At 36.2% G+C, this 19,479-nt stretch overlaps 4 protein-coding genes, 1 non-coding gene and 1 pseudogene across 5 annotated transcripts; 4 read left to right on the forward strand and 2 right to left on the reverse strand.

Annotated features, from left to right (window-relative positions):
* Positions 1–473: 473 nt before the first annotated feature.
* Positions 474–5,606, forward strand: LOC108847647 (serine/threonine-protein kinase CTR1). Its single transcript, XM_018620947.2, has 15 exons — positions 474–1,313; positions 1,394–1,698; positions 1,796–1,937; positions 2,183–2,286; positions 2,428–2,633; positions 3,003–3,266; positions 3,458–3,498; positions 3,653–3,721; positions 3,805–3,905; positions 3,993–4,077; positions 4,192–4,290; positions 4,517–4,585; positions 4,686–4,817; positions 4,908–5,002; positions 5,079–5,606. Exons 1-15 carry the CDS (start codon positions 699–701, stop codon positions 5,173–5,175), a joined length of 2,424 nt encoding a protein of 807 aa, XP_018476449.1. The 5' UTR covers positions 474–698; the 3' UTR covers positions 5,176–5,606.
* A 166-nt stretch (positions 5,607–5,772) lies between these two features.
* On the forward strand, positions 5,773–5,853 carry TRNAL-AAG (transfer RNA leucine (anticodon AAG)). Its single transcript has one exon. It is a non-coding gene; the product is annotated as a tRNA-Leu (tRNA).
* A 113-nt stretch (positions 5,854–5,966) lies between these two features.
* Positions 5,967–6,618, forward strand: LOC108845677 (fructose-bisphosphate aldolase 4, cytosolic-like; annotated as a pseudogene).
* A 3,314-nt stretch (positions 6,619–9,932) lies between these two features.
* On the reverse strand, positions 9,933–13,025 carry LOC108844537 (trihelix transcription factor PTL-like). Its single transcript, XM_018617803.2, has 2 exons — positions 12,379–13,025; positions 9,933–11,350 (listed from the first exon to the last, which is right to left on the reverse strand). The coding sequence occupies exons 1-2, from the start codon at positions 12,825–12,827 to the stop codon at positions 10,084–10,086; spliced, it is 1,716 nt and encodes a 571-aa protein (XP_018473305.1). The 5' UTR covers positions 12,828–13,025; the 3' UTR covers positions 9,933–10,083.
* Positions 13,026–15,512: 2,487 nt separating this feature from the next.
* On the forward strand, positions 15,513–18,614 carry LOC130509530 (uncharacterized). The gene is made up of 2 exons (XM_057005670.1): positions 15,513–18,218; positions 18,309–18,614. The coding sequence occupies exons 1-2, from the start codon at positions 16,076–16,078 to the stop codon at positions 18,611–18,613; spliced, it is 2,448 nt and encodes an 815-aa protein (XP_056861650.1). The 5' UTR covers positions 15,513–16,075; the 3' UTR covers position 18,614.
* A 217-nt stretch (positions 18,615–18,831) lies between these two features.
* LOC130510148 (uncharacterized protein At4g04775-like) lies at positions 18,832–19,365 on the reverse strand. Its single transcript, XM_057006500.1, has 2 exons — positions 19,186–19,365; positions 18,832–19,116 (listed from the first exon to the last, which is right to left on the reverse strand). Exons 1-2 carry the CDS (start codon positions 19,363–19,365, stop codon positions 18,832–18,834), a joined length of 465 nt encoding a protein of 154 aa, XP_056862480.1.
* Positions 19,366–19,479: the final 114 nt, after the last annotated feature.

Here is a 19,479-nt window from a genome sequence, read left to right on the forward strand (position 1 = left end):
GGGGGAGACTATTACATTTGATTGCCTTGGGCCTACTATCTTAAAATCTCAGAATGCATGTTTTTTCATGAGAAAGGCCTCCAAAAGACATAACTAGTATTATGTAAAATCCATTTTAGCACTACTTAGGTATATTTTAGTTTGATCCCTATATTTTTTATAACATCTTTTTAATTTATTCGTTATAATAACACAACTACCGTTGCATTCCACCAAGAAAATTAATATACCAAATTATTTGTTTGAATAGAATATTACTTTTTTTCAAAAAAGAATAGAATATTACCTTCTCTTTGTTGCAACAAAGAAAATCACGTAAAGTAAAATAAATATAAACAAAAGAATATTATCTACAGATACTTATAAATTAGACAATTCTCAAACTAGTGATTAGAAAGAAAATTTGATAAACCAAAATTCATATACTGTATTTGTGTAAATGTCATAGTTCCTTTCTTAAAAGAGAGGGACATAAGAGGGGAACATCAATAAACTATCAACAGAACAACAGAAGCGCAGCCAACAGTTTCCTCTGATATAACTCAAAGAGAATTTTAAAAAGGAAATAAAAATGGAAAACTAGAGAGAGGAGAGAGAGAGAAACAAGTGGCTAGCTAGCTCTCGCCCAACTTCTTCAATCAACAGCAATGGCGGTTTCCTAGGGGTTACGAGATCTCAATCTCAATCTCAGATCGCGAATGGAAATGCCCGGTAGAAGATCCAACTACACTCTCCTCACCCAATTCCCCGACGACCAGGTCTCCGTCTCCGTCACCGGCGCCCCTCCTCCTCACTATGACTCCTTCTCCAGCGAGAACCGTAGCGGCGGCGGCAGCAACGGCAAATCCAAGGGCGCCGGCGGCGGATTCGATTGGGATCATCCGAGCAATCAGCCGAACCGCGGCGCCGGGAATAATATCTACGCCTCCCCGCTCGGTCTCCAGAGGCAGTCGAGCGGGAGCAGCTTCGGCGAGAGCTCGTTATCCGGCGGAGATTACTATCTGCCTTCCGCGGCGGCCGCGGCGGGTAGCGAGATCGAATCGGCTGGGTTTCCTCTAGATGTGGGGTTCGGAGGAGGAGATTTGAGGATTCAGACGGCGGCGGATTCATCTGGAGGCGGCGGCGGCTCGGCCTCCGGGAAGAGCTGGGCGCAGCAGACGGAGGAGAGTTACCAGCTGCAGCTTGCTTTAGCGTTGCGGCTCTCCTCTGAGGCTACTTGCGCTGACGATCCAAACTTCCTGGATCCAGTACCCGACGAATCTGCTCTACGGACTTCTCCAAGCTCAGCTGAAACCGTTTCGCATCGCTTCTGGGTAAAGAATAAAATAAAATAATAATAATATCTTTAGATGCATTTGCATAGTATGTAACCGTTTTTGTGTACTGGCACCAGGTTAATGGATGCTTATCGTACTATGATAAAGTTCCCGATGGATTTTATATGATTGATGGTCTTGATCCTTATATTTGGACCTTATGCATTGATCTACACGAAAGCGGCCGCATTCCTTCGATTGGATCTTTGAGAGGTGTTGAATCCTCCGGTGCTGACTCTTCCCTCGAAGCTATCTTAGTAGATCGGCGTAGTGATCCAGCCTTCAAGGAGCTTCACAATAGAGTCCACGACATTTCTTGTAGCTGCATAACCACAAAAGAGGTTGTTGATCAGCTCGCTAAACTTATCTGCAACCGTATGGGGTAAATCTTTGATTCTCACCTCCTTATATCTTTCCTTTTGTTCTACTTATCATGTTGTTGTTGTGTAATCTTTTAATTTCTCAACCTCCTCCTTCAGAGGTCCAGTTATCATGGGGGAAGATGAGTTGGTTCCCATGTGGAAGGAGTGCATTAATGGTCTTAAAGAATGCTTTAAAGTTGTGGTTCCTATAGGTAGCCTCTCTGTTGGACTCTGCAGACATCGAGCTTTACTCTTCAAAGTGAGTTCCCAACTACTCGATGCTATCTATGGCCTTGACACTTTAGATGTGTCTTTTGGATTGATCAATATTAAATATCCTGTTTCATCATTTTTTCTGTACAGTAGTAACACTTGTGAATTTTTTTTTCTTGAACAAAGAATTTTTCTTAAAGTGGTTTTATTTATTTCGTATTGTTATTTTATCCCATTTGGTAGTTTTTTTTTTCAGTTTTAAGTGTTGATCTCCGCATTTGGTGCATGCAGGTACTGGCTGACATAATTGATTTGCCCTGTCGAATTGCAAAAGGATGCAAGTATTGTGATAGAGACGATGCTGCATCGTGCCTTGTCAGGTTTGGGCTTGATAGGTACGGGTGCAAGAGACTTCTATTGTGCCTTTTTTTTTTTCGTTTTTGCTTATGCTTTTTGTTTCTGTAAGAACAGCTATGCCCCTAAATGTTTCTCATTAGGTTTGTAACGTGGAAAAATCATTTTTTTTTTCGTTTCAGGGAGTATCTAGTTGATTTAGTCGGAAAGCCAGGTCACTTGTGGGAGCCCGATTCCTTGCTAAATGGTCCCTCAACTATCTCAATTTCGTCACCTTTGCGGTTTCCTCGACCCAGGCCAGTTGAACCCGCAGTCGATTATAGGTCACTAGCCAAACATTACTTCACCGACAGTCAATCACTGAATCTTGTTTTTGATCCTGCATCAGGTATTCCCGTTTAGAAAAAAAAAAACACATGAATAGTATGTTAACTTTTTGCATGCTTCTTACATCTCATTTTGTATTTCCCTAAAAGTGGAATCTCCCATCATTTAGGGTATTTCTTGATTATGTTTTTAATTCTGAAGGGTTAACAATCTTAGAATGATTCTATTATTTGTTTTCTTCTCTTTTTTTTCTGTGTAATGGGATTTGGTTGTGGATGTTCGTACTGGTGAGTGTTTTGCTTTGGAATTGGATTTCCTAGTGAAGTTTTAACTCTTGAGAATGCTGTTAGCATATCATTTCTGATGCATATGTGAAAGACTTGTCTTCTGGACTCTGATGTCTTATATCTATTTGTTTGAATTCCTGTAGATGATATGGGATTCTCAATGTTTCATAGGGGTGGAGAGAATGACGTTTCCGCAGAAATTGGGGGTGGTTCTTTCCCTCCCAGTGTTAATATGCCTCCACATAACATGATGCGTGCGTCAAGTCAAGTCCAAGAAGCAATACCTATAAGTGCCCCACCGACCAATCAGCCGGTTATGAACAGGGCAAATAAGGAACTTGGACTTGATGGTGATGATATGGACATTCCATGGTGTGATCTTAATGTAAAAGAGAGGATTGGAGCAGGTATTAGTTTTACCCAAAAAAGTAGTGATTTAGTTTATGAACGAAAAGTTCTTGTGGAAGTGGTTTTGCTTTAGGATCCGTTCGCGAACTATATAAGAAAAAGTGCTTCCCATTTAGAGATTACTTTCTTCTCTGAGAGTTGAAGATTATCTTTATCCCTCCAGTTATACTTTGAGCTAATGTTCTTTCAGGTTCCTTCGGTACTGTTCACCGTGCTGAGTGGCATGGCTCGGTAAGAACTTTTTCTCTGAATTTTGTATCATTGATTTTTCTTGGCTTTTAAAGTGTGTATATCATAAAGATATCTTCCTCTCTGGATTTTCCAATACTATCACGGGAAGAATTCTTATTTTGATTATTGCATAATTATGCTCCACCACTTTCAGGATGTTGCTGTGAAAATTCTCATGGAGCAGGACTTCCATGCTGAGCGTGTCAATGAGTTCTTAAGAGAGGTGCAAATCTAAAAAAAATTCTCGTCTTTTAGGGTTACAAGTTTGGTTTTCTAATGCCCTTCACGATCTTGATTCACTGTTAGGTTGCAATAATGAAACGCCTTCGCCACCCAAATATTGTTCTCTTCATGGGCGCTGTCACTCAACCTCCAAATTTGTCAATAGTGACAGAATATTTGTCAAGGTACTGGTCTCCTAGATTTTGAAGGTTTGTGTGGCTAGTAGAGTTGTAGCGTTTTCTGTTACTAATACATCTCTCTCTTTGAAACAGAGGTAGTTTATACAGACTTTTGCATAAAAGTGGAGCAAGGGAGCAATTGGATGAGAGACGCCGCTTGAGTATGGCATATGATGTGGTATATTTGACCTCCTTTCTTTACTACACTCCGGAATGGGTGCTAATTGAGTTGATGAACTTGTGATTTTTGGTGTATTTCTCATCGAATGTTCTTGTCATTTCTCTGTTGCAGGCCAAAGGGATGAACTATCTTCACAATCGCAATCCTCCGATTGTACATAGAGATCTTAAATCTCCAAACTTGTTGGTTGACAAAAAATACACAGTCAAGGTTTGAATCCGAGTTACAAAATTATTGTCCATTGGCTTGATTTTTTCAGTATATATCATTCTTCTTCCTAGATCAGCTTAGAATATTTATTTTAAACCATATTTTGGGGACATCGCAAAAAGGCATTAGTCTACTTTAACCTAAGGAAGCATTAGTCCCAAGCTATTGTCTTAAAAAGAGTCTGTTGTGCAAAACCTTATGTCTTCTGTTTGTCTTTAAATTTCAGGTTTGTGATTTTGGTCTCTCGAGGTTAAAGGCCAGCACGTTTCTTTCGTCAAAAACGGCAGCTGGAACCGTAAGTTCAGTTTGTTTGAAGCTAGAAACAAGCTGAAGAACTTAACTCTGTTTTGTTTCTATAGAAGATAAAAATAAACTGATTAGCTTTGATTTATCAGCCCGAGTGGATGGCACCAGAGGTCCTGCGGGATGAGCAATCTAATGAGAAATCAGATGTGTACAGCTTCGGGGTCATCTTGTGGGAGCTTGCTACATTGCAGCAACCATGGGGTAACTTGAATCCGGCTCAGGTACTTTCCACTCCAATATATATCTTGCATTAAAAAGTAGCCCCAGTCACAAGTTTTCAGCAAGTCATTAATTACAAAATGGCTCCATAGGTTGTAGCTGCGGTTGGTTTCAAGAATAAACGGCTTGAGATCCCACGGAATCTGAACCCTCAAGTTGCAGCCATAATCGAGAGTTGTTGGACAAAGTACGTTACAAAATTTATTCTTCCTATAAACTACATATATTTTTTATTTATGCATTATTATTGTTTCAATTGCCAGTGAGCCGTGGAAGCGTCCATCATTTGCAACAATAATGGACTTGCTAAGACCGTTGATTAAATCAGCGGTTCCTCCACCTAATCGCTTGGATATGTGAAGTCCCCGGTCCACTTCTAAACACAACACAATCATTGATGATGGTGCATATATACTCTTCTCAGCATTCTTTTGCTGCCCAGGAGGGAGGCAGCTAGTTAAGATAGCTGCAACTCGTGAGCTAAGATAGCTGCAACTCGTGAGCTATCCGTCTTATCCTATAAAAATTAGTCACATGGAGGAGAAAAAAGTAACTGAAAAAATAGTAATGGAAAGAGCGAGGGATATTATCTTTATCTACCTCCTCCCAGGGGTAAGCAAGCAAGGTTTTGTTGTAGTGTTTTGTTTGATCCCACATTTAATGTTTGTTTCTTTAATTACATTGTTGTACATCAAAACTGCTAAATTAGTAGTTAAGGTTCTAAGAGTGTGCCAACAGCAAAAAGAAAAGACTCAATATGATTCATTTGGATATACATTTATTTATCTCTCCACTGTGATTCCCATGAGATTGTTCTGCAACTTCAAACCAGTACCAAAGAATAAAGAACTTCAATGGGTGATCCTTCGTTTTCCCCCTACCAGTTCATCACTGTCCTATCTTCTTCATCCATTGTGATAATAAATTTTACAATGAAGTCAGTTCCCTAAACAAAGAGTTGATATGGCCGAGTTGGTCTAAGGCGCCAGATTAAGGTTCTGGTCCGAAAGGGCGTGGGTTCAAATCCCACTGTCAACAATTCCTTTTTTAATTCTTAAATCATATTTGGGCTCCTATTAGTTTCGGTCCATTGATTAAATGTTGTTGTCACCTGTAAGTGGATTTGACGGGTCAAATTATAAGGATTAACAATGGCCCTAAAGGTTAAGCCCTCCAACTTTGACATGATACATATGACATGGTAAATACTCGATATCACATTATCATAGGCCAAGCGTCATTTTCTACGGCCCTCTCGTTCCGTAACACTCTTGAAACCAAACATGGTTACTCCAGGGTCAGACGGTAGCTCCAAGGCTAAATCCGAAGCGATCGCGGAGCATACGGTCCGTGCTTTGCAACGGACTATCCCCGCCGCGGTTCCAGCCGTTGTGTTTTTGTCTGGAGGACAGAGTGAGGAACAAGCAACTGTGAATTTAAACGCGCGATTAATCAGCTCAAAGGTAAAAAACCATGGAGCTTGACGTTTTCGTATGGGCGTGCGCTTCAGCATCAAGGCTTGGGGAGGTAAACAGGAGAATGTTGAGAAAGCTCAAAAGGCGTTCTTGGCTCGAGCCAAGGCTAACTCAGATGCAACTACTGGTTCATACAAGGGTGATGCTCAGCTCGGTGAAAGGTGCTTCCGAGAGCCTTCACGTCAAAGACTACAAATAAAGTCATATAGCAGTTTCATTAGTTTGGGAGATTTATGTAATTATGTGGTATAACAATCATCTGACAGTGTGTAACTTTCTGCTCTTATTTATATTTTTGGGGTATATGATATTACCCTGGAATATATCGTTTTGTCTTAATAATGACATGTTTTGTATTATAAAAATGTATGACACATTTACACTAAAGATAAAACATGTTTGTTATGTTTTTTTTTTGTAAAAACATGTTTGTTATGTTAATGATCATTTCTGGATCATGAATCTAAGATTTAGAATACCATAAACATTTTTTGATTAATTTTAATAATTTTTCAAACGAAATTGAGGATCATGCAGTCTATATAATAGTTTTTATTTGTAACATATAATAGTTTTTAAAAACTTTAATGTTAAGCCAAATATTTTTTCAAATCCAGAACCGGCCATAAATCTCCGTCATTGACCGCCATTTTTTGGTAGACTTCTGTATATCTCTTCATCTGTACATACGCTCTAGTTTATATTTATGATTTTACCCTCTAGTTTACCCTTTGACTGTTTCATGTCTGTGCTACCCTCGGTTTGTTTCATAATTATGACTAGATTTTGACCCGCGCTTCGAAAGCGCGGGTATAATTTTTACTTTTATGAAATATATTATTTGTTTGTAATTATTGAACATATTTATTTTAGTAAAATTTTCTTTATAATAAATTTGACACACATAGTGTCTCTGGTAAACTATGTGTTTCTCTGACTTTGTTTTATTCCCTCTCCAATCAACATATCGAAGCGCGGATATTATTTTTTACTTTTATGAAATATATTATTTGTTTGTAATTATTGAATGTATTTATCTTAGTAAAAAATTCTTTATAATAAATTTGACATATAGAGTGTCTCTGGTAAACTATGTATTTATCTGGCTTTATTTTATTCCTTCTCCAATCAACATATTTATTTGGCTTGTTGTCAAAATAAATGATTTTAGAACGCAACTGTTTACTTTGATATTTTGTTTAAACAATGTGACATATTTCTGTATTAATTGTGTTCAATTAAATATTTACATTGTAATTTAAATTTGTATACAAATCAACATATTTGTGTAGTTTGTTATTAAAAAATGATTTGAATCCAAATGTAAGTACTCTTATAGTGATTTTTTCAGTTCATATAATTTTTAAAAATATATTTATTTCAACTGAACCAATTAATATTTTGTTAAATTGGCCCGTGAAATATATTTTTATACATCGATATTCAAAAGATCTGGTAACTAACGATACTCAAAAGATCTGGACCGAATCAGGTTATATGGTTATTTTTGTTACAAATATCTGAACCCGTTTTAGATACATTGGTTATTTAGATATTTTTAGGTTCCTATACATCAGAACCGAATTCATCAAGATCTAGAATGATCCAACTCAAAATCCACACATAAGTTTATAATATTCAAGCGGGACTTGGTTACCAAAAAAAAAGGATACCCGAAAAGAACAACATGTACCTAAATAGACAGATAATGTTCATGTCTAAATGATTATATAAATTAATAAAAAACTGTTTTATGTGTTTTGCTAAATTAAGTGAAATAGAAAGAGTTTTTTTATCAAGTAAAATAATTATATGGAGTGGAAAATTAAGTAACAATAAATGTAGGACATTTTAAGTATTTTGATTTAAGTTATTATTTTATTCACAAAACATATTTTTGAACTATGTTTTTGGGTACGTAATTTTCCACCGGTTGTAACTAAAATAAAAATATTTTAGTAAAATAAAATAAACCAAATGTTTAATCATATGTAAAACCTAATTATTTAGCATTTTTGATTTTATAATTGGCACAAAGTTAATATTGATTAACTAATAAATAAAAATATGCACTATTATTATTATGGTAATATAATTAATGATGTAATTTATTATTAAGGTAATATAATTAATTAAATTGTTAAACTAAGTGAAATATGGAAACACAATTAATAGATACTACTATTCAAGTTTCCAAACACTCCATTTTTTATAGCTATAACCAAACACACCAAATTTTTTAATTAATCTTATCCAAGTATCCAAACGCACCGAATTTGTACTTCACCTTTAATAAGATAGATTTTGCTATTTGGTTATTCCATATTTATGGTTCCAGCCTCTTATAGTCTTATTGCTCTTCTTTTGCGTATTTACCCTCGGAATGTTTTTTAATTATGGTTTTAACATATGTTCTCGTAGCTCCTCGTTCTATAGATGCATGTCTGAAGTTTACTTTGGCAAATTAATTATAACGTTTTTCTCTTTTTCCTTATTAGTATATCCTTTGTATATTCTTAACAAAAAGAAAAGTATATACGTTTGTACTAATCAAAGAAAGACAAAATACGAAAAGTCTAATAAGTAGAATTTTTTGTGTTAAATTAATGGATGGGGAACATTAAAAAGTTCATATAATGAGGTGATGATGTGTCTAGTCATAGGGAAGACATAATAGAGAGACAATGGCAGAGCAGACTGACTGAGCGTAAAATAGGGTCATGAGAACAGTTTTAATTGTTTAGCGATGGATAATGTTACACTCTTACTACTTCGTCTTATTAACTACAAGTGTACAATCATCCCCTTTTGTTACTTTCTGTATTTTAGACCAAAACTTTTGTCTCCGAACCGTTCAAAAAAAAAAAAAAAAGACCAAAGCTTTTAAAAGACTACCAACGCCACTTTTATTTCCTTCAAATTTTTGCATTTAGCATATGATTTTGAAGTGGTTCTAATCTATGGATTGATTTTGAAGAATTAGTAAACATTGAACTTTTTGAACACGATTAGTGACGTATTCTCTAAATTGCCACGAGATATATGACACATGCAGCATTAATGACACAGAATAACTACGATGTTTTCCTTATTCAAGTGTCAACATCTATATCCAAAGTAAACATTTAATAAAGTTTGACAAGAAGAATTATCAAATCTAGTAGTAGAAATGGTCTTTGTGTGAAACCCATAAACTGAACAAGTACTTAAATGAGAATAGAGACAGTTCAGAATTAATCAACATTGTCAATAATGTGTACGTACCAAAGATTATATTGACTCGTGCTAGTGTCTCACTGTCATCTATAGGGAATAGGGACAAAAGGATAAGAGTTAGATCGTGGGAAGAGATAAAGGCAAATGGTTACTTTCTCTCTGACCATCAACACACTGAATCGACCAGATCTTACTTCACCACTCTTCCTCCCCGCTGTCTCCATCTTCATAACTCTCTCTCTCTCTCTCTAGGGTTACCCAAAGATACATCTCTAACCTTCAATGTATGTTTTCTTTGTATCTCAATTTATGTACATACATTAATTAGATCAAGTACTCTATACCAAAGTTCAACCAAGTTACAACGATCAGTTAAATGATATGAACCAGACCATGGCAGCAAAGTGGTCCAACCCCGAATAGAAAAGGGATAAACAAGTTTGATTTAATTTTTTTCTAAATATCCTTGCTAGTCTTGAAGATACCGTCGTAACCAAACTAAAATAAAAAGAACAGGCATCATAAATCCTTCTACCCTAATATAAGATATTTAAATATAATTTCATCGAAAACACACTCACTGATGCTCTCCTTTACTTAGCCTCAAACTATAACTCTCCCACAAATTCTGATCTCCATCTCCCATGACGAACGGGAAGCAGTTTGTACTAGCCGCCATTCCGCCTCTCAAGTCTCCAGCAGCTGCGTTTGATGTTGAAGAGCCTACATTGCCTTGTCCATTCATCCGATGATGCTGATCATTATCATCATATCCACTTTCTTGATTGTTGTATATCTCATTTTCCTCGTTTCTTGGATAGTACACGCCGCAGCTCAACGAAATCTCCTTCCTTTTCTTGGTGATTTGCTTCTTTTCTTTCCTCATTCCATTGCTTATACATTCCCACTTTCCCTTGCACAATAAGGCACTTTTGTGATCAAACCCTAATTGCATCAATTTCGCTGAGACTTCCTTCCACAGAAACTCATCCGAGCATTCTCCTAATATCTCTTGAAACGCCGAGTCCATGCTAGTTCTTATCTCCATAAGCTTTATGATCTCTTGTTCATTCCAGCAGCTACCACTTCCTTCAACAGAGACATTCTCACTATTGTTTTGGATCTCATTATTACCATTAATCCTCTCTTCCGGGGACGAACATAACGGCTTTGTCAACGTCTTTCCGGTCAAGTACTGCAATGCTTCAATAACCGCCACATCCCTAGCTTCCATCCTCTCCCTCTCTTTAGCCCAAAACAAATGCTCCTTATCAATCCTCGCAGCTTCACTCTTTCTCCATTCCTCTTCTTTCATCATCCTTTGATCCTCTTTGTCTTCAATAACCTTTGTCAGCTTCTCGAGCCAAATATCTTGTCTCTCTATCAACCTCTTCATGTTCACATCAATGAACTCCTTGATCTTAGCTTTCCAACTCCTCTTTTTCCTTCTACTATTAGAATCATTCCCTTCAGAAGACGAAGTCACTAGTTCCAGTTCGGAGGAGTTGTAGTTGTTAGAAATACTTAGGCTTTGATGATGTAAGAAACCATGAACACTATCAACGTCATGAATGTTAGACGTTGTTGTACTAATGTTCATAGCGTTTTGAGTGTGAAAACTATGAAGAGCACTGCTCATGAACTGTGTGTTATGATTGGGAAATGAAACCAAGTTGTTGGAATCACCGTAGAGCGCCTCAAGCTGCCGGAAAAATCTATAGTGTTTACCGTCTTGTCTTCCGGCTTTGCCTTCTTTAGTCTTCTTATAATATTTGTAAAGATTCTCAAACTTCTCTCTGCATTTCTTCCCACTCCTTTGGTATCCATGTTCCTCAGACATAATCCTGAATGTTAAAACAAAATGAATGAGAAAGACTACAATGGTTCGTACCTGGATTGAAATTTGAAACAGTGCCCTAATTATCTTGAAGCTAGATTTGAACCATTGACTATTCATAATATTCATACATTCTTTCTTTCATGACATATCATTATATGGTGTATTTACTTAAAGATTAGATAGACCTACATAAACGGTTTTTTTCATAACATACACTGCTTATAACTTTCGGACCAAAAGTGTTCCAGACTTACAAGTGGACTAGTAGTTTAACCCAATAACATGTTTATATGCATAGTTACACAAAAGAAGAGGGTACATATCTTCAGAAGCTAAGAAAGTTGAACCAGAAGTTATCAGTAAAAAAGGAGAAACAACTAAAATAAAAGTCAGAAAGATATTAAATCTTTTTGTTTTACTCTTGTTTATGTTTTACCCTTTTGGGGGTTTAAAGCACCTGATAGCGTCTTAACCGAAACTGCCAAGGTCTGGTCATTCTCTTGACCAAAACAAAACGACTCCTAAAGAAATTGTTTGAAACTGACCATTCTGTAGATACACCTCAATATGTGTGTGTGTATACGTGGGAATGTAATATTTATATAAGTGTCCCGATATTGATCAGCTTAAAAAGTAGTATGCTGAAATCGAGGAGCCCAAGAAAAGTGTTGAGGTCACATTCTTTTTAGTTATTGATGCAGAAATAATAAAAAGATTCAATTTGTATTCGGGATTTTCACTTGAAAGGTTTAACAAGAAAGCGTATGAAATGTCAAATCTGAAAAACCCATAAAACAAAATAATCAAAGTTAAAATAGAAAATAAAAATAAAAGAAAGGAGATGGATGCCAAGTTTCTCCTAATTAACTAACTTTTAAAAAGGAGGTACTGTTGATTAATTAACAAATCTCTTGTGGTATGAATTTGTTTGAGAAATGTGCATAAAGTTTCTTTTTAAATGTATTTATCAAAAAACGAAAAATGAGGAGAGCGAGATTAGGGTAAAATCAAGAGAGGATAAGTGAAGCAAACCTAGAAACTTCATCCCAGAGAGGTCCCTTTTGATTAGCTTCTTTGAACTTATGATCAAGACGAGATCTAATCTCCAGCAGAGTTAGGGTTTCTTGTCTCGGCCACCGTCCCGTTCCTCCGCTACCGCCGTGACCTCCTCCGTCGAGAAACCCACTAAACCCAACTCCTCCACCACTGGTGCTCATGTTTAAGTTACTGTTATTTCCAGCAGTTGAAGAACCCCCACCCAACCCGTGTATGCCATGTGGCAAGAAACCCATCTCCTGGTCAGTAGTGAACTGATGTAGACGGTGGTTTTGCGGCAGCGCAGCCGGGGCGAGGTTGAAGCCGAAAAAATCAGAAGGAAAATGAGAAGAAGTGGACGGTGATGCCGTAGTAGTCGTCCTCACTCCGCCTTTCATGAGCTGACGGAGTTCCGGTATACCGTACTGAGTATGGTGCTCGTCCATTTTTAGATTTGTATTCAGCTGAAAGACAAGATCTGTAGAAAGTGAGGGGAAAAGAAAAAGTAAAGGTTCAACCTTTTAATTCCAAAAAGAGAGAGAGAAGCTTGAAGTTTTTTTAGAGAGAGATAGAGACAGAGCAACCATGCGTCTCAGTTTTCATTATCTCTATCAAATAATTTTATACATGTGTGCATTGATGTGTATATATTCATGTCAATGTAAGGTTTCTTGTCTCACTTAGAGACAATAATTTAGATCGAGGCATTCTTTTTAAATATTGGTTTTTTTAAAATATTGGTTGTAGATTTTTTGTTTAAAAAAATTATTATCTGAAGAAACTTGTTTTTAACTCTATATAAAATTTATTGCTAAGTTTCATTTGAAAATTATATTTTATAGGCGGATAATTGTTCGCCAATTCGCGCATGTGACTCCATAGTTGACACAATCTTTTTGGAAAATAAGGGTTGCTATACAATTATTCCTTGATATATTATTGTAACATCATTATTTGGCTTCGTACTAGGATTTTTCATTTATTAAAGTGTGAATTACTTTGTGAGCCCCTGAATTAGTATTAAGCAGTGTTTTTAAAACCGGACCAGCGACCGAACCGGAAATATTTTGGATCATGGGTTATTATGGTTCGACCTGGTTCAATTGGGTTCGACCGGATTTGATGTATTAAACTGAATTTAATAATATTTTATATATAATATGCATATTTTAGAAAATAACAAACTGAAATGTAATAACAAAAATAAAAAAATCTAATAGTTCAAATCTAAATCAATAGAAAAAAACACATTTAAAATTTACTCTCCAGGTCACTATAAATTTTTATCACCTTTAAAAAAATTATAAACATTAGTGCAACGTTGCAACGATTGTAAGATTTTCATTTTGACAATTGTTGATTTTCTGTGTTTGAATTTGGTGGAAATCAAATTTATTGATCATTTTCTTCTATTACTTAGTACATCGCAAAAGTTTTGCAAAGACATCAAAACACAAAAGTATAAAATACCTTGTGAATTGCAGTCTTGCAGAGACGTCACAGACTGAAAAAGAAAGAAAAAACGTCAAAAAAGACAATAGCTTGTGCATTACAGTTTGTCACAAACTCTATTTTTATTTCATTTTTAAAATTAATTATTTTATTAATATTTTTCTTGTTTTCTCTACGAACCAGGGTTTTGTCGGTTCGTTGGATCGTTGGTTCCCGGGTTTTTAACGGTTTAATATGGGTTTTTAACCGGTTCAATTTTAGTTGGGTTTTAGCATTAACCCAACCCGGCTTGATGTCCGGTTCACGGTTGAACCCGGTCCGACCGCCGGTTCGTTCCAGGTTTAACAACACTGGTATTAAGTAGATACATTCCTACTTCCATGAGCAATATGATTATAGAACTGGATGTATTTACATATGTAGTATAGTACTGAAACAAAAAATATATTCGTAAATCTATAAGTTATATCTTAAAAAACAAATTGCTTTTTAAAGGGCTTTAGACTCGATTTCTTTGGCATGTTTCAGTAGATTCATTTACCTTTTGTTTTTCTTTAAAATCCGTGATTCAAGATTGAAAGCTTCGTAATTCATAAAAATGTCTATTCTGCATTACAAGAAAATTAAATTAACTAGCCGCAATAAGAGGGGGTCCTCTAAAAACAACCAAATTATTGGCTTTTATGTTCACCAACATTTCAACCTGTCTAATCCCTAACCATTTGGCTTTATTGTTCCTTTTGGCACTTTTATTGCTTCAATCCTAAACTTCACTGAGTTTTTAATCCCTTATCGATAATTCTGTTTTCGAAATTCATTTCATAGCTGGAAAATACCAAATTGGAGCCTGGCTTGCTTCAAAGAGATGCATCCATAAACAGTAGATCCATGATTATTTAGCTTAGCCTGAGAGATTAAAATGTTGGAACTATTATTAAAAATATGTAAAAATTCACTTCCTTTAATTAATTACTATCAATTTAAATTGTCTGCACTAGATATCATTTATATAATATTTCATTTATCTTTATTTGATGATACAATATTTATATGATATCATACAAACAAATATCAAAATTGAACTATCAATTGATTTATTTTTTATATTCATATTTGCTTCATAAAATATGTGGACACTTCTGCTACAGGTATATATATGCAATGGAAGTTAACATCATCTCGTACCTATAGTCTTTCTCATCATATTAAGTTTTATTCAGATATTTCATTAAATTATAAAAAAAAATGATTATATATGTTATGTTAGTTTCAGCTACTGCAATTCATAACTTTCTAAAGTACATTGTAGTTTTGTTTCTTTAGATGTCAATTGACCAACGAATCATATAATTCATTACAAAAAAAATTAGTGGAATATTATCAAGATTGTGAGGAAAAAATAGAAGGAAAAACCAGAATTCTAAAGTAGGAGTATATATTGTAATAATGACTGGATAGGCGTATCACATTTGTAGCCCTTTATTTTAGGACCCCTAGAAAGTTTACCTTTTATTGACTTGAGATGGGAGACTTCGACAATTAATTCCTCAGAAGGAACGTTCAAAACGATGCCGTTTATTTTTCTATGGCTTTTTTTAGTTTTTTTCTTTTTCTTTTTTAACATTCATTCATTCATCTTTCTTTAGTTTATTTCTTCTTCCCAGTTTATTTAAGGGAGAATTGGAAAAAAGAGACATATTATTTTTTTTTTTGTCACTTTAAGACTTTTCATACTTTTGGCAATTTTGGACTTATTTTACCCTTGGTTGATGAGAAAAATAGTAAACTTAAATAAAAAAATATACAAAAATATGAAAACTATTAGAAACATAAGTATGACAATTTATATATTTTAAGTTTTTAAAAAAAAAATTGGAATCATATTTTATTTTACTTTCTAACCCAGGTTAGAATACACATTATGGTGATCTATTTTACCTAGAAATCGAAATATAAGTTTATACATCGATATATCCTTGGTATAAAACGTTATGTAGATTTCCTTGTCATATATATCTTAGGTACATTTTGTGACGTTTCAATCTAGCAAGATCTCTTCACTATACCCGAGGTTATATAACGATAAATAACCACAACTCTAAGATATACCTAACGTAGTTTTTGTGAAATTAAGGTCATGTACCTTTTAACTTATGTGACGTCTTAGATAGAATAGGTATCCCACATACTGTACATTGTTAAAGCCTAGGTATGATACGTTTTCTAGGTAAATCCGAAAAATATGGAAACTTCCATATTCGGTTATAGATGTTTCCTAAATCAATCCCCAAATATCTTGGAGAATATTTTCTGCACGATATTCTCCTCCTCCCACGATCTCTTCATCGACGCTCCCATCTTCTATTCTTCTTCCTCCCTATTCCATTCTCTTCTCTCTTCTCTCCATCATCACAACATGGTTCTAATCTATGTTAAATCTGGTGAATGGATGTGTAGTTGCAGCGACCAGTGGAGTTTCATGGTAGACAAAGCAAGGCGTGGTCGAATGATACCATTAGAGACTACTACTTTGTTGGAGCACCTCAAGATCATGGTGTGTGAGGATTATGGCGTGGAACCTGATTCCGTTAATGCAGAGTTCAGCTATGAGATGGTGGATCAAAGAGGGAATCCTCCCATAATAATCAGCAATGATCGACAAGTATCTAACTTTGTGGCCTATGCGAAGAAGGGTTCGTCTACAACCTTGTGTGTCACGTTCGCTAGTAGTGGTGTAAATCAAAAGGAACGCGTCAATATCGATTTGAATAAGGAGCCGTGTGATTCAAGTAATGTTGATGACGAGGAAGATCCTGACAGAAATCGAGCAGAGTTTGTCAAAACTTCAAAGGAGTCTTGCGTTAGAAGGAAGGATCATGTCGCTGGGGATGCTTGCGGTGATGCCGGTTTAAGGAGTGAAAATAATGGAGATAGTGAAAAGGATGATCGAACTTGGAGCGGAGATTTCGTGAAGAAGAATCAAATTTTCAGAAATAAAAAGGTTTTGAAGGCAACACTGGAGATTTGGGCGATGAAGCATAATTTCGATTTCATTGTTAAGAAGTCTACAAAAAAATGGTGGTATATTCGATGTAAGGATGCATTGTGCAACTGGTCTGTGCGTGCGGAATGTCTGGATGGGTCTACATATTTCATGATCAACAAGTGTGAGGAAAGACATTCATGTGCTCCTTCAAAGAAAAGCAAATTCGGAAAGACCGCATCGGCAAGAACAATTGGGAGACTGATACAACATCGATTTGATGATGCAAATGATGGACCCAAAGCAAACGAGATCATTAAATTCATGAGAATGGAGCATAGTTGTGAGATCAGTTATTGGCACGCATGGGAAGCTCGTGAGTTTGCAATTGCAGCTGCTAGAGGTATACCAGATGAGAGCTATGCAAAAATACCAAAATATTTGCATATGATCAAAGAAGCTAATCCTGGTACACATACTGAATATGAAACTACAGAGAAGGGGAGATTCCTCTATCTATTTATCTCGTTTGGGCAATCAGTTAGAGGGTTCTACAATGCAATGCGTAGGGTGATTGTTGTCGATGGAACTTTTCTGAAAAATAAATACAAAGGAGTTCTCCTTGTTGCTACTGCTGTTGATGGTAACTCTAATTTGTATCCGATTGCATTTGGGGTTGTTGATTCTGAGAATGACGATTCATGGGGGTGGTTCTTTAGACAGTTGAGCGTGGTTGTAGATGACTCCAAGGACTTGGCTTTTATTTCTGATAGAAATGCATCGATCGCTAAAGCGATTGGGACTGTCTACCCTCAATCAACACATGGAATTTGCATTCATCACTTGCTGACCAATGTGGTTAAATCGTTTAAGGGAAAGGGTTGGACAGCGTTGGTCGAACAGGCTTCAAAGGCATATAGGTACTCTGAATTTCAGGAACGTATGACCGAAATTTTTGATATGAGTCCAGAGCTCGGAAGATATCTACAGGAGGCTGATGTGCGAAAATGGAGTCGTTCTCTCTTCCCTGGTTCCAGGTATGACATTAGGACCACAAACCCTGCAGAGTCGATAAATTCTCTTTTGAGAATACCTAGAGAATATCCGGTTATTCCGTTGCTGGATAGTATAAGGGAATTTATGACTCGATGGTTCTACGAGCGTCACCTGTTAAGCTCGAAGCATCTTGATCCTTTAACCGTCAAGGTGGAGAAAAAGATTGATAGGAGAATTGTCAAGGCAAAAGGATTTCAGGTTTACAAGATTGACAACTTCAGATCGCTTGTGAAAGGAGACATATATGAATGTCATGTTGATTTGGAGAATAGAACATGCACATGTGGGAAGTACGATATAGGAAAAATACCTTGCCGACACGCCATTCCTGCCATTTATTCACGAGGTATGGAAGTTTAAACACATGAGTATATGACCTATTTTGTTATTTTTCAGCATATAGACTCTACTGAAGCACAAATTTTTGTTGACACAGGTAGAGAAGTACACAGTTTCACTGACGTTTTATACACAACTGCAACTTGGAGAACAGCCTATTCGGAGTCCATTAATCCAATAGCAGTCCCACAGTCTGAGTGGAATGTCCCAGCTGAGGTTGACCTTGCAAAACTTTTACCACCAGAGTCAAGAAAGAGTGCTGGTCGACCAGTAAAGAGAAGGTATGAAACAGTAGAAGACAAGATCAAATCTTCTCAAGGATCAAGCAAGGGTAAAAAGCACAAGTGCAGCCGTTGTGGTAACGAAGGACACAAGAGAGGAACTTGCGATTTACCCATTTAACATTTACGTTTCTTCTTAGAGATCTCCTTATTTCTCTGCTTTTTTTTTGTTTTGTTTTACTCTTAACTACGTCCTTGCTTGACAATTTCGTATTTGCAACACTCTTGAGACATTATTGGTTTTACTAGATGATTATCTCTAAGAAAGAAAGAACAAGAACCATAGTCTAATAATTATTTGAAAGAGAAAACAGAACAAACTGAGGCAGCATATGACCATCATGCATAGGTAATGTACATGAGGACCATCACCAAACAACACAGAAACAAAGCTTTTGTCATCTTTAACTCGGTAATGCATTTGATGGTCTTCTCTTCGCTACGTGCAACAGCATATTCCATCTCATCAATTTTACTCTCATGGCGTTTCAGCATTGCCTCAGAAGCTCTCATTGATCTCTGAAATTCAGAATTGTCAACGAGGAGGACGTCAAACAGGTCTTTGAAGTCTTCAATCTCCTCAACAACTGACTTATCAGTCCATTTGAACAAGTGGGTTTTGTCCTTCATCAAAAACATCGACCAAACAGTTAGATTAAAACGAGGAAAAAAGTATATGATTATAGGACTAACCTTCTCAGATCCCATCGGACAACAATGGAATAATCTTCCCGGATTTCTAACGGTTCTCGAGGTGTAACACGACACAGCCTCACCGCACTTGCATCGTGTGGGAATTCCGTGGTCTTTGGCTACTCGAGCTGTTGAATTGGAAGAAGAATTGATCGAACTCATGATTGAGTCGTTCTCCATATTTGTCGCCGCTGTATATTTCTCTGTCGAAGAAGAATGAGGAAGAAAAGAGAGTAGGTCAAAAAATTAGACAAAACGGCGCCGTTTCATACACCTATAACGTGTATTATACCT

The sequence above is a fragment of the Raphanus sativus genome, chromosome 3 (genome assembly GCF_000801105.2).
Source record: "Raphanus sativus cultivar WK10039 chromosome 3, ASM80110v3, whole genome shotgun sequence".
Lineage (NCBI taxonomy): Eukaryota > Viridiplantae > Streptophyta > Magnoliopsida > Brassicales > Brassicaceae > Raphanus > Raphanus sativus.